General features: G+C 39.0%; 1 protein-coding gene and 1 pseudogene across 1 annotated transcript in view; one reads left to right on the top strand and one right to left on the bottom strand.

The window, feature by feature from the left end:
- Positions 1 to 2,517: 2,517 nt before the first annotated feature.
- On the bottom strand, positions 2,518 to 2,959 carry LOC145351556 (small ribosomal subunit protein uS15 pseudogene; annotated as a pseudogene).
- Positions 2,960 to 13,123: 10,164 nt separating this feature from the next.
- The window catches only part of LOC145351306 (transcription factor SOX-30-like), a 41,939-nt gene continuing 40,265 nt past the window's right edge, over positions 13,124 to 14,797 (top strand). Inside the window, exon 1 of the mRNA XM_080200930.1 lies at positions 13,124 to 13,234. Within this exon, the coding sequence (XP_080057056.1) occupies positions 13,124 to 13,234 (111 nt within the window). The remainder of the gene's footprint in view (positions 13,235 to 14,797) is intronic.

The following is a 14,797-nucleotide window of genomic DNA, read 5'->3' as shown; positions in this document are numbered from 1 at the left end:
TGGTTTCCAAGGGAAAAAAAATTCTGACACAAAATTGCTGCTCAGACTTTTGCATAAGATCAAGTGTTAGATGAAGCCTAAGACGGGGTGCAATACCTTAACTTGTCAGCTTGGATCTTGTTTGTCTCTCGTTTGGGGGCCTTGAATTGGATTCAATTGGATTTTGAATTTGGTTTTTGGAGCAAGCAAGAAATGGATTTAGGTGTGCCCAGACCATTCTGAGCTTTGGCTTTGTAACTTTTCAACTGGAGTAAATTTTTTAAAAAAGAGCAGGTTCCTGTTTCCCACCAGCAATTGAAAATCCAACCCCTTTCTGGACATCGTGTCTAAAGTGTGGTGCCCAGAATTGGGCACAGTACCTCAGCTGACGCCTAACCAATGTTTAATATAAGATTTAGCGTAACTTTTATACTCAGTTCCTCTATTGACAAGGCAAAGAAACCCATAGGCTTTCTTAACCATCTTATCAACTTGTCTTTCCACCTTCAAGGACTTGTGACTATGTACCTCCATGTCCTTCTGCTCCTGTAACCCTTTCAATATAGTACCATTTCGATTAAACTGCCTTTCCTAAAGAGCCCTCCCAAAGTGAATTACTTCAATCAATTAGATTAAATTGTACCAGCCATCTGTCTTCCTGAAGTCTCTTATTATCCTTCTCACTAGTTATTATATTGCCAAGTTTTGTATCACTTGTAAAAAAGTTTACTACCTCTGCCCAAGTCCAGGTTTTATATATCAATATATAAGAAAAGAATACCTTGTAGCCAAATAAGTTACCACTCTCTTTTTAATTCTGTGTGTTTTTCAATTAAATCTGTTGTGTGATACTTTATCAAATGCATTTGAAAGTCCATACCCCTGAAAAAATGATCAAATGAGTGTTCTTCTGTCTTAATGTATGTTTGCAACCATATATCTGCATGTAACATCTGATTAAACACTTGCATTTGAACTTCTGAATTTGAGAAGGCGAGTTCCAGGCCATAGCTGTCTTTGCATAAGCATCACGGTTTGTCACATTCTATTACTATTTTCCATAGACATTTTGATATGATATTGAATATCAAGATGCAGCTCACAAGTTTTCTATTTCCAGTTTAACAATGGAAGTCTTGTTAATTGTTAATGTTATTAAAATTTTGTTATAATGATCTTTACCAGAAACTGAATGCAAACAAGCCAACATTTTAATATTTTAATTGTAATGGCTTTCAGTTGTACTGAGCTGGAGAAGTTTGTTTCCTTTTGCCTTCCAAACAAGGATCCAATTATTAATGAATGGACAAATATAAGCTTTGTAGAACAATTGTGATTTATAGGTGTGAATTTTTTTCCTTGAAGATTTCAATTGTCTGACTAGCTTTTGCAGATATTTTTATTAGTATTGTGCCCTAACAGGGTTGACGATGGATTCTCCATGCTTGCATCCAGGATTCTTTAGTCCCGCTGCATTGAATGGAGATTTGGCTGAGCGCGGGAAGAGCTGGAGGGTGTGAACAGCTGGAGAATTCCAGCCCAGATGTTCTGAAGCCAAGGAACTGAATGTCTACAACTAAAGAACTTTGATAGAAGAGAATTAAATGAACAATTTCAACCAAGTTGTATTTTAGTTTTGTTCATGGGGAGGCTGTTCAATGTGTTTAAAATGCAGAGTGTTTGATATTGATATTCTTCAAGCTACCTTCTTTAATCAAGATCAAAAAATTTTAAATGGAGCCAAAGGAATAAGTAATAAGGAATGTGATGAGGCAAAGGTACGCCAAATCTAAAAGCTAGTGCAGATTCAAAAGTATTCGAACAGGCTCATGAATTTTTGGCCTTTATGTGAAAGGGACTGGAATTTAAAAATTGAAGAAGCAATGCTTCAGAATGGTCAGCCCATGTTCCATTCCAGGAACTGAATCTTAGGAAAAATAGAAATTACAGAAAATGCTAGTGGTTGGAAGGTGAGGAGGACAAGTGGAATCCAATTAGTTCAGGGAGAGAAAGAGGAGAGCAGAAGTGCAGTAAATGGCACAGACAAGGTTGAAAACCAAGTTAATTACAAATTCTTAGTTCAGGAAATAGGAAGACATACTGGAATGTGGAAAGTGGCAACATCCAAATATTCAGCAGGTCAGACAGCATCTGTGGAAAGAGAAGCATACTTAATTGATGAGCTTTCATTGGAACTTGCAGAAATGAGAGAGCTGGCAGATCTTAAGCAGAGACCTGGGAAGGTGTGGGAGGGTGAGGGGAGGAAGGAGCAACAGGGAAGTTTTGTTTTAACAACATGAAGTATTTTATTTTTCAGGTCCAATACAGAAACTTAAAATTAAATAGTTCTGGAAAAATACAACAGTCCCAGTAGCATCTGTGCAGAGAGAATCAATTAAATTGTTGACAATTGATTCAAAACATTAACTATTCCACCCTCTACACGGATGCTGCCACACCAGCTGACTTCTTCCAGTGCTTGCTCTTCTTTCCCTCCAGATTCTCAGCATGCTGCTTTTATTTCAATGAAGAAACTTCTTAGGCTATCAGTACTGAAGCTGTGGAGGATTCATACTTCCAGTTGGGTGGAAGTACCCTCTTGGAGTTGTAATAACAAGCCAGCCTGTGGATTGTGCTTTCAATAAGAATCAAATGGAATTTGGCATCTCTATCCTTCCTGTCTCCAAGTGTTTGCGGACAGCCATAGCAGTCTTGATCAAGTGATACAAATCCTCTGGAATGTCTGGAGCAAGTCCCTTAGACTTCAGGATCCTGAGAATTGTGTTCCCAGTAACAAAATGCACCTGGGCAACACCATGGGAATCCTAAGGAGCACGCCAATCTGTGATGGGGTCAGGCCTTTCTTTGCCAGTTTGTAAATCTGTTCTTTTACATCATCCGATGTTAGTTTGAGCCATGTGGGCACACTGCGCCTATAGGGGAAAGCTGATTGGGACAAGCCCTTGCCAGGAGCGTGCATGCGATTTCTGAAGACAAAGAGAATTTAAAGTTCAACAATAAGCAAAATTACCATGAGGAGAGGACAGTGCAGGAACAACACCGACAGAATGCAAAGAATTGCTAGAATGAAGAAAAGTCATGGAGGAAATCCTGCCATGCCAGAGTGCACCAAACACATGGGAGGTTGAGATCAAGCCAAGAAGTGGCAGAACTGGCGCATAGGTTTTCCTGGTACAGAACCATTTTGAGACCAGCAGAGAAGTCTAGCAAGGAACAGGTCAGTAGCTTTCTTTGAGCCATAGGCAGTAGTGCAGATGACAGGACGTAACTGAGGAAACATACAAAGATGTTATGAAAGTTTTTGATATACTTTTCGGACTTAGAAAGGATGCATCATAAAAAGAGCTAAGTTCAATAGGCATATCCAAAGACCAGGAGAGAGGATAAGTTCCAGAATTCATGATTTATATCGACTAGCTTAAATTATGAATATGGAGGCCTAAAAAGCAAATTAATTTGGAACTGCATTGATGTAGGAGTCTTTGAGGAGACTTTATTAGATTTTCTACAATCAGGAAAGGCTTTAATGCTATCAGAGGCTGTGCAGTTAACAAGTCAGGCAGAAGGGAGAAGGCAAAATTGTTATTCTTTGAGGTGACTAGGAGATTTCATGGAGAAAAATGATTAACATGGTGCGGTTTATAGGACACAGAACTAGCAGCACACCTACTCAAAAACAGTGCAGATGGCGCAGTAACTCTCAGTGTTCTCTCTGAACAGTGCTTTCATTCTCAGTACCTTTTGATCATGACCAAGGACACCCCAAGCTAAGACCCACAGTGTTAACAGAATTTTAAGATGAAATTGTTGAACTCAGTGCTACGTCTAGAAGGCAGGCTGGCGCGTATTTTACTTCTACTGCATTTTAGAATTACGACAAGTCTACAAGGATAAAGTAGGGGATTGGGACTAATTGGTTTGCTCTACACAGAGGTGGCACAGACATCCTCCTTATGTGCTGTAAATAACACTATGATTGTAAGGCTGTAAAGAGTCAAATTGAAAGATGAGTTCTCGAGTTTCCATCGATCTACATTGGAACAATTAAGAGTCTGAAGGTGAAGAGGCAAAAGTGGGAGTGATGGCAAGAGATTGGTAGCTCAGGAAAACATAGAACATAGGACATTACAGCGCAGTACAGGCCCTTCGCTCCTTGATATTGTGCCGACCTTGTGAAACCAATCTAAAGCCATCTAACTTACACTACTCCAGTATCATCCATATGTTTATATGGATGACTTATGGACTGAACAGAGGCACCATCATGAATGTGTGACTTTGGCATCTGGTGCCTTTGCAGTTTTAGTCACTCCATCACAGGTCACCTTACGTAGGCCCTGAAATTCACTCCCTCATCCTCTCTGTTTCTCTCTCCTTTTACATGCTCTTTAAGACCTAGCTCTTTGTCCAAGCTTTTGATCATCTGTCCTGATATCTCCGTCTGTTTCTAGATGTCAAGTTTTGATTCATAATGTTCTCAGGAAATGTCTTGGGACATTTTGCCATGTTCTTAGCTGTTGTTGTTGTAGGTTGAAAGCCATGGTGGAAGAAGATATCCAAAACAAGTTAGGTCAGTGATGATCTAGGAAATGATGATTTGATGTTCAGGGGAAGATAGGAGAAAGTGTGAGACATTGCAATCAGCCTCCACCAACAAGCCCATCACCAGATTGCCTTGTTAGTGCTGGGGTAATAGTCTCTTGTCTGTTCTGTTCTCTTTCTTGTATTAACCAAGGTGTTAGGAAGCTTTTCCTCTACTTTTCTAGCATCTAAAGAAAACAGCGGTCTGACAATGATTGCTGCCCCCCCCCCCCCCCCCCCCCCCACTACCACCACCGCCACCGCCACCGCCGCCACCACCACCACCTCCCCACCAGCCCACCAGCCCCAGGCACCTGTTAATATATTTGATGTCTAGGGACTGGCTGTGTACCCATACTGCCTTGTTAGCAATTTTCATGGTAAAAGAAAAAGTCTCAGGAGAGATTAGTTTTGGAAAGGTTACATAAACTTGAGTTTAGAATGGTGAGAAGCGGCCTCATCAAATTACTTACAATGGTTAAGGGATTCAATAGGATAAATACAGAGAAATCAGTTCCTCTGATGAGAGTCCAGAACAAGAGGACCTAACCTTGCAATTAGAAAAGAAACTTTTTCAAGCAAAGGGCAATGGAAATCTGGAACTTCCTCAAACTGATCAAGATTCAGATTTTTTTTTGTTTAGTCAAGATATTAAGGATGTAGCTCAGAGATGTTTAAATAAAGATGCCATCTCAATCAGCTGTAGCAATTGAATGATGAAGTAGATCCCAACATAGATCTTTGTGAAACATCACAAGACATATCCTGTTAATTGGGGTACCTGCCCTGTTATCCCTACTCTCTGGCACCTTGTGCTCACATGAGGACAAAAGAGCCAAACAAAGATGAGAGTCAAGGACAATCATTCTCTTGGTGGTCTGATTTTGAGGTCTTCTGGTACAATTTCGGTGTTGATGTTCCTGAGTCAATAGGCGAGCATCTTGTGGCCTCATATCTGTACAAGTATCTGGCAAGATTTTTCAAAATAATTCCTATCATGAGACAAGCTGAAAGATGACCAAATTGATGGACCGAGTGGAGATGATAACTTGGGTGCCTGTCCTTTAGTCACATTCTGCACACATGAGAACAGCCTGAACCGGAATCTTGGGTTCATGTCACACTACCTGTAACCCCCACAACTTGCCTGGGCTTGCAAAATCTCACTAACAGTCCTATCTGGAGACAATACACATCTCTTTAACCTGTGCTTAATGCTGTCTCCACTCACATTGTCTGTATCTTTAAGACTTGATTACCTGTAAAGACTCACATTCCAACCATTATTTTGTAAATTGAGTTTGTCTTTATATGCCCTGTTTGTGAACAAAACTTCCACCGACCTGACGAAGGAGCAGCGAGCGCTTAGAAAGCTAGTGGCTTTTGCTATCAAATAAACCTGTTGGACTTTAACCTAGTGTTGTGAGACTTACTGTGTTTACCCCAGTCCAACAGCGGCATCTCCCACCTTGTGCTCAGCCAGTTTCCTAACCAGGTCCATATTTAGCCTTCAATTCCATGAGCTTTAACTTTATCTCACAGTTTGTGTAATCAAGGCTTTTGGGAAGTCTGTATAAATATCATATTAACAATCCCCTGTCCACTACTTGAGTCATTTTGTCAAAAATTCAAACCAGATTTGACACGCATTTCAAAAGTCATGCTGGATCTGTCTGATCTGCTGAAAACTTTCAAGGCGTTCAGTCACCTTATTGTTTATTAGAGACTAGCAATTAATTTCCAAATTGCAAATGTTACACTAATGAGTCTATAATTTCCTGGTATCCCTTGATCAGTTTCCTTAAATGACAGAGTGACATACACAGTCTTCCCATCTAAAGAAGAGGTTCCTGAATTGGGAGAGAACTTTGGAAGATTATATTCTTTCTCTTCAGAAAAAATCACTTAGCAGCTAGGAACAGAGGCAAACAAAGATGAGAGTCCAGGACAATTGTTCTCTTGGTGGTCTGATGTTGAGGTCTTCTGATACAATTTCCATGTTGACATTCCTGAGTCAATAGGACAACATCTTGTGGCCTCATGTATAGAAGTATTTGGCAAGATCTTACAAAATGATATTTATCATGAGACAAGCTGAAAGATGACCAAATTGAGAGACAGAGTGGAGATGATAACTTGGGTGCCTATCCTTTGGTCATTGGGCAGAAGATCTTGGATACATGATTGAAATAGGGTAAACTGCCAGCCTGTAGAAATCAAATATATTAACAGGTGCTTGGGGTTGGTGAGGAGTGGGGAGGGGGGGAGAGGATGTGGAGGGGGAGGGGCAATCATTGTCAGACCGCTGTCGTCTTCAGGTGCTAGAAGAGTAGAGGAAAAGCTTCCTAACACCTTGGCTAATACAAGAAAGAGAACAGAACAGAAAAGTGACTATCACCACAGCAGCTAAAACTGGTTTTATCCATCTGTTTGCCTTCTGGGACCAGTAAATTGTCCTTACCTACCATGGTATCTGTGATATTCTCATCTACTTTGTCTCAAACCCTGGGTCAGAAATGATCTGGTCCTGGAGATTTGTCATTGTTTAGTGCCATTAATTCATCTTACTTGCATTAATTTTGTTGGATGTTTGTCTGGTAAGCTATTGTCTTCCTTTACTGTAAATACTGATGCAAAGCCATTATTTAGTATGTCCATCACTTCCTTATTTTCAATGAAAACATTACCATTATCAGCTTTCAGGGAAATCACATTGTTTCTGATTCTCTCATTTTTCTAATGTAACTAACATTTATTATGTTAATTTTATTATCACTTTCAATTTCATTTTCATATTCCCGTTATGAAGCTCTTATTCAATTTATCACACTTTGCTACTCTTTGTATCTTTCCTATTCACCAAGATCTGTGCTACTTGAATTTTTGAATGCTTTTTCTTTTAGTTTTATGTCTCTTACATCCTCAGCTGTCATTGTAAGAAACTGTACCTCTTAGGGTAATATAGTCTTACCATTTGAAGGTTGCATGCTATCTTTCTGTTAAAATTCTGAGCATTCCGAGTCAGAGATAAGCAACAATTAAAGTCAAGGAGAACATTGCTTTCAGGGGTCTTATATCAAGGTTTTCTGGTATAGGTTTCTATGTTGACATTCCTAAGACAATAGGCCTATATATTGTACCCTGTTATCTATACAAGTATCTAGCAGGAGTTAATAAATGTGATTTTATTTGATTTATTATTGTCACATGTATTTGTATACAGTGAAAAGTATTGTTTCTTGCATGCTATATAGACAAAGCATACCATTCATAGAGAAGGAAAGGGGAAGGTGCAGAATGTAGTATTACAGTCAAAGCTAGGGTGTAGAGAAAGGCAGCGGCACCCAGCAGAAGACAAGCTAAAAGATCACCTCAACAAAAGTGATGGCCAAAGGGGAGATGACAACTTGGGTATCTGTGCTTTGGTCATTGTCCAGAAGAACTTGGATATGTGATTGACATATAGTAAAGAACCAGCTCCTAGAAATAAGATGTATTAACAGTTGTTAGGAGTTTGAGGGGACAGCTGCCCTCTTCAGATGGAAGTAAACTAGTTGAAAAGCTTTCTAACATGTTGGTTAGTTTGAGAAGGAGGAGAAAAAAAGAACAGAACATTCAAGAGACTGCTGCCCCAGCTTTTGAAATTGACTTAATCCATCTGTTTATCTCTTGGGGCCAGTAAACCATTCTTACCTGTGATGGGTTGTATGCTATTCCTGTTTCTTTAGCTCTTGCATCATATTTAAACTATTGTTTCTTAATCATATACTCAATAAACTACTCTAAAATCACTCATGACCTCAACCGTCTCAGTAATCTGTGACTTTGAAACCTAAAATCTCCACCATGCCTGTTGAAATGAATTTTTGTGGGTTATTGTTTTGATGAAATAATGCTTGATATTTTGGAAACAGGCAACAGCAGGCATTTTGCTTATGGAGGTGTAGAAAAGAAGGCTTTTGGTCATTTTGTATTTGTGTTAAGGTGATGGGGAAGCAATGGCATAGTGGTTTCCTATTAACATCATCCTTTTCAAAAACTGTCCAATTCCCATTCAGCTGTTCACTTCCCATTTTCTAGGCATAATGCTGTCTACAAGCCCCCAGTATAGTGTGCCATATTGGTGGTGGAGGGGGAGGCGGTCACACTGGTGACAGGTAGATATGCTGACAACATCTAAAGCCAAGGATAATGGGACTGTAGATTAGGGTGCCATGCTTCTTGCTGGATCATGGTTTTAATGTTGACCACTTCAAGATTGTGTTTGCTATGTACTGACTTTGTACAGCACAATGTGTTGCTAGTGGCATAAAAAAATTCTCATTGGTGCTAATTAAAGGAATCATAAAATGAAGCTTAGTGATTGGTTCTCAGTTTATAATTTCTGACCTTTTTAGGTGTATTTTATGTTACTTTGTCTGCATCGAGAAGTTTTTCTGGTAGTGCCTTGCTGCCATTCATTTAATCACAAATCATTTAGCTACAGAAGGGCATTCAGGGCTAGTCTTGGGGCTGGAGGATGAGGGAGAGCAGCAGGGAGGTCATTACAGAGCAGGAGAAGTTGTCAGAAGGGGAAGGAAGGTGGCACTAAGCAAGAGGCCCTATTCCCAGAACTTTCAGGAGCCCACATTTCCTACATCAGTTTTGCTCAGAAGTCATAAATAAGACACATACACTTCACCAAGGATGTTCCTGAGCTATGTTACTTGCAGCAGCCATAACTCAAGCCTCAAACCAGGACATGGACAGATTTGCATTTGGCTTTTAAGCCCACTGTAACCTTCAGTTTAATGACACAAACTCAATTCAAGCTGCACTATTGCACCAGAGCCCTTAACTCATAGTTCTCAGTTCACTATCTGTGTCAGAGAAGTCACCAGCAGAAACACCTCTATTCATCTCCCTATTGACTGAGATAAGCAAAATGGGACAAAACAAGGTTTCACTTACATTGATTTGCGACACAAGGTGCAAAAACTGCAGCCACATTGCATATTGGTCACTAGCCCGGCATATTTATCAATCACCTCCAGCATGTGCAACTAGGTTTTGAGCAGACACAGTGTACCATGCAGGTCTACATCACTAACAGTTACAACTCTTTCATCCTGTGTCAGTCCTTTTGTGGTACTTTTATTCAAACATGGGCACCAAGTTATAGGCTGGCATTTGGCCGACATGCTCATGACTGAAGTAGAAAGCTGCACATAGCTGGAGAGCGTGCTTTAAGCAAGATCCATGCTGCCACAAGGAACATTATCAAGTTCAAATCATACTTTTACTGCCTGAATCATCCCAGAGGAGATTTGAGTTATACCTCAGTATCATACTTCTCAAATATACTTCATAACTTTGCCATCATGAGAGACCAACCCTTACCAGGCAGTAAGAAATACAGATGAAACAGGTACAGGAAGAATAGAGGCTGTGACCACCAGAATCCTTAGCTGTCTGAGTTCTCAAAGTCGATTAAGAAGTGCTTCACCCATCTGTCTTACAATCTTTATTTACCATTCTTCTTACAACCACTATCTGATTGCTGTCCTTCATTCCAGGTTTATGGGTCTTGCCTTCACTTCATTACAAAGTTAAATGCCAACAGTGAATTCAGAATGAAAAACAACTTATCAAACAAATCTTTTCAGCATTGACAAAAAAAACCTCTTGTTTTACACTGTTGATGCCGGCTTGTGCATTCCTTATCCTATTCTGGTGCTCCTACAAATGCAGGGTTTTCTGGCCATTCATGCCAGAATTATCTCAATACACTGCACAAATTTGGACTCCATGTTGCGTGATATTGTGCACCAGTAGTCTATCAGGCTGCACAATCTCTGGTGCATTCAAGAGTCTACTTTAGGAGGATAGAAGTGTGCATCTGAGTCCTTTGCAGAAGAGTGAGTATGCAATCTGCCCCCCAGTAATGAGCTGCCAGCTGTGGTGTCCTAGCTTTTTGCCTAACCTGTGTATTTGTGCCCAGCTGAGCAACCATGTGAAAATATTTCCTCTGACCCTAGAAAAAATTGCTTTCTAACTAAAGAATTCTAAATTGATAGATTGAAAAGATTTAAATAACTTAAGTGAAAATTTCAAAGAAATATTCCAGAATCCAATGTTTAACTAGGAGCAAATAGTATAATCTTACTGAGCTCTCTTTAAAGTCCAGTGACATGTATAGTTTAATGATAATTGCAAGTCAATTGATCTATTCTTGGGAACTGTGGCCAATAAAGATGGGAACTAAATATTAATGGAATTCTGACTTAAACACAGTGTTTTAATTCACTGTTACATTGTTCATGAAAAAATAGACGATTTTCTTATTTGGCCAGGGGATGTGGGTATTTATTAACAATCCCTAATTGCCAGTTGGCATCATTAGACTTTCAATTCCAGATGTTTACAGAATTAAAATTTCCCTATATCCTGTGGCGGAATTCAAATCCAGATCCCCAAAGCATTATTCTGGGTCTCTGGATTAATAGTCTAGTGATTATACCACTATGCCAATGTCTTCTAGGTAGTTAGATTGATCGATCAGCTCATTCATTATCAGTTGGTGAGGTCTTGTGGTGCAGTGGGTAGTATCCCTGTCTCTAAGCCAGATGTCCTAGGTTCAAATCTCACTCCATGACTTGATGGTCATGGAAGGAGTGCTTACAATGTAGCCAAAAATGTTGATCATTACTAATGGCATTTGGTGGAATTTAAAAACTCAATAAAATATCTGGAATTAAAAGTCTAACGATGACTATGAAGCCATTGCTGATTATTGTAAAAACCTACTTGGTTCACTAATATTGTTTAGGGAAGGAAAGCTGCTGCCTTTACCTAGTCTGGCCTACATGTGACTCCAGATCCACAGCAATGTGGTTGACTCTTAAATGTCCTGTGATATGGCCTAGCAAGACACTCAGTTGTATTCAACTGCTACAAATAGAACATAAAGGAATGAAACCAGATGGACCACCTAGCATCGATCTAGGCACCGGAAACAACAACGGCAAACAAAGACGTCGGAACACCACAACCTACAATTTCCTCTCCTAGTCACTCACCATCCTAACCAAGAAATATATCTCCATTCCTTCACTGTCACTGGGTCAAAATCCTGGAACTCCCTCTCTAAAAGCACTGTGGTGACAGTTCAAATTTTAAAATTGTACTTCTGATTCCCAACTCCAAATTATAAATATCAAATAATGAACAGCAATGATATCATCATCGATCCATGTGAAACACTACTTCCCACCTTTTGCCAGTCCATGTAACAATCCTTGATCTCTCTTCTCTGTTTTCTGGCAAAATTATTTTCACATCATAAAGAGAGCAATTTCATGAACAACATTAACTCCAATGCAGAATCTCACAGTAGAAAGGAAGGTTTCTCAGTTTTGACATTGCTGACAGTGCAAATGATTTAGTAATTTATGGAGAATTGGAATTCAATATATATCTATTTTTAAGTAAATTGTTAGTTTCTTTTTATCAGTAATAGAGAACATCGTTAATATATCATCATTATCCCAATAATTTGTGGCTTATTGGTTTGGCCAATTATTGACAACGTGAAATGTATTCAATTAAATTTAGTAATACAATTTCAAAACAATTATCTGACATATGCATCTGAAGTAATAGAAATGAAACTTACTCTAATGGCTAAAAAAAATCGAAATGTTGCATCAACTATGCTGACATCTTATAGAATTATCTTGCATTAAGACCAGTGATTTTGTACACATTGCAATGAACCTCTGTACAACATAATAGTATCCTTTTCTGAATATACACGTTACTCATAAATGTAAAATCAATATTTTAGTGTATTTTAGTCTGACAGGCATATACAAAGATGGAATTGGTGTGAATATTTTCATATTGTTAGGCCCCATAAGGTAAAAGAACACAAGTGCACTTGCACATTTCAGAGGCAATCATATACTGAAGCTGCATGTGAATGAGGGTGAAAAGAGGACACTGATGACAGAATGGAAATAGTGTGTACTTCTCTAGCCAAAAACAATTACAAGTAAGTAAAGCAACCACATTGAATGGCAAACCAAGCAATACTACTTGTTTATCATCATGACAATTTGTACTAGTAACTTGCAATGACTAGTTGTTATATTGTGTTAATACTGCGTACATATGGAAATGATGCACAGAGCTGATAAAACAGTACTATTGTCATATAAATATCCATTATAAATCTACATGAACACTGAGCTGAACAATAGTTTCCTATTTATGGTATTAGATTTATGAAAAATGACTTCCTAATTTTGATTATCTTCATTGAAGGATGCTCCAAAAAGTGCTACAATGTGAGATAAAAGTAAAATGGATCTTGGCCTTCCTATCACTATAAGTAGACTCTCGGGTGAATTGAGCTAGCAATAATAGCACTTCTAACATCGAAAGCACCCCAAGGAACTTCACAGAAATGTAAGGGAAAAACAGACATCTGAGCCAAAGAAGGAAATATTAGATGAGGTGAATAAAGCGTGGTCAAATTTGTATTTTGTGAATGGTCTTAAATATGGAACTGGAGAATCTGACAAGCTCAGGGAAGCCATTTCAGAAGTTGGGGTTCCTGGTGCCTGATGATATGGGTGCCAAAGTGAAGATATTTGCTGGTGGGCTGGATGAGGTAATAGAAGGATTTAAACACAAGAATAACTTGGAGGTAGCTGGGAAAAATCATGGTCAGAAATAATGAAGGTTGGTGCTTGGAGCAGGATAGCATTTGGACAGCAGATTGTTGGATGAGTTGGTTGGAAGCCCATCTAGGAGTGCATTAGAATAACCAAGTCTGAAGATGATAAGGACATGATGAGAGTTCAATATCAGATGGACTGACGTTGGTTTAAAAAGGCTAATCTAAGAGGTGGGAGTGGACAGACTGTGAAGGAGTTGGTGTGAAGGGTATAGAATTTATAGCAAGCAACAAAGGTGATGGGCTTAGTCTTCCCATTTTGTTTATCTGTGTGAAATTCTGACTCACCAAAAACTGGATGCTGACCAATTAGGTAAAAGGTCAAAAGAGATGCTGGAGAAGTAGGGCTGGATGTCATCAACAAGTGCACTGTGGAAACTGATCCCATGTCTGCAGAGATGTTTCCAAAGAACAAAATGAGGAAGAAGACAACTCCAGGGGAAGATCCTTGGGAAACTTTCAAGGTGACAGCCTGGAGTATGTACATCAAAGCCATTGCTGGTGATTCTAAGATTGGTAAGATTGAAATACAATGAAGGTGTTTACTCTAAGCTGGATGATGTTGGCAACCCTTTTCGTGGATAATCATGTGATCAACTACGTCACGAGCTACAGAGACCTGAGACGCATGAGAATGATAATGCACCATAGTCATAATCACCAAAAATGTCATTCATGATTTTGGTTCGGACCATTTTGGTGTTTTGGCAGGATGGAGTGCTTCAAACAGGAAGTTGGGGCAAGGACAAGGGAAGCAACAACACATTCAAAGACAAGCTAAATGAGGAGGCAGTGTGATCTGTTTGATGGTTGCAATATGATTTATGAAATGATATTTACATTTTGGATCATTCCTAATTTGTTCATTTTTAGAGCTTCAGTGATTCATTAGTCATCATCATCAACAAATCAAAAACCTTTGACAATCTGGCATCATGCACTTTTAAAAAGATTACCATAAGTTTTTACTGAAGTTCCATTCATGGTTGGCAGGTTCTTCTCAAATCTATGACTTGGCAGGTTACTCATTGTATCAATGTTCAGCCTTTTTGGTAATCTCAATGGTTTGGCTATATTTGTAAACTCATTTTATTCATTTTTCTTGTTAGCAGAGATCACTTGTATTCTCTATCTAATACTATCCACCCTTTTCCTGATGATCCCGCTCTAAATCTTCATCAGCTTCCTTCAGATTGCATAGCCTCATTTGAATCATTCTTCTTGCAACACAGTAGTTGAATCACCTTGGTTGTCTCCATGTCTTTCAACAGCTCTTGAAAGTTTTATTTCTATTCTTCTATTTTTGAAGAATGTTAAAAGGTTTTTCTGCTTCTTGAAATTTATGTTTAGCTCTACTACTTTTATGGCTTTGCTCTTCTATATGCTATGATCTCAACTGGAACTCCCAGATATTTAGTTGTCTGCAAGAAACCTGTAAAATATTTATTTTCTTCTCAGCAAGTACTAACACCCAATTAAAGCCTAATTTATCCAAGA

Source organism: Carcharhinus amblyrhynchos, chromosome 13, assembly GCF_965287045.1.
Source record: "Carcharhinus amblyrhynchos chromosome 13, sCarAmb.v2.hapA, whole genome shotgun sequence".
NCBI classification, from domain to species: Eukaryota; Metazoa; Chordata; class Chondrichthyes; order Carcharhiniformes; family Carcharhinidae; genus Carcharhinus; species Carcharhinus amblyrhynchos.
Note: the sequence above shows the minus strand (reverse complement) of the source record. Positions and strands in the feature narration are given on the sequence as shown.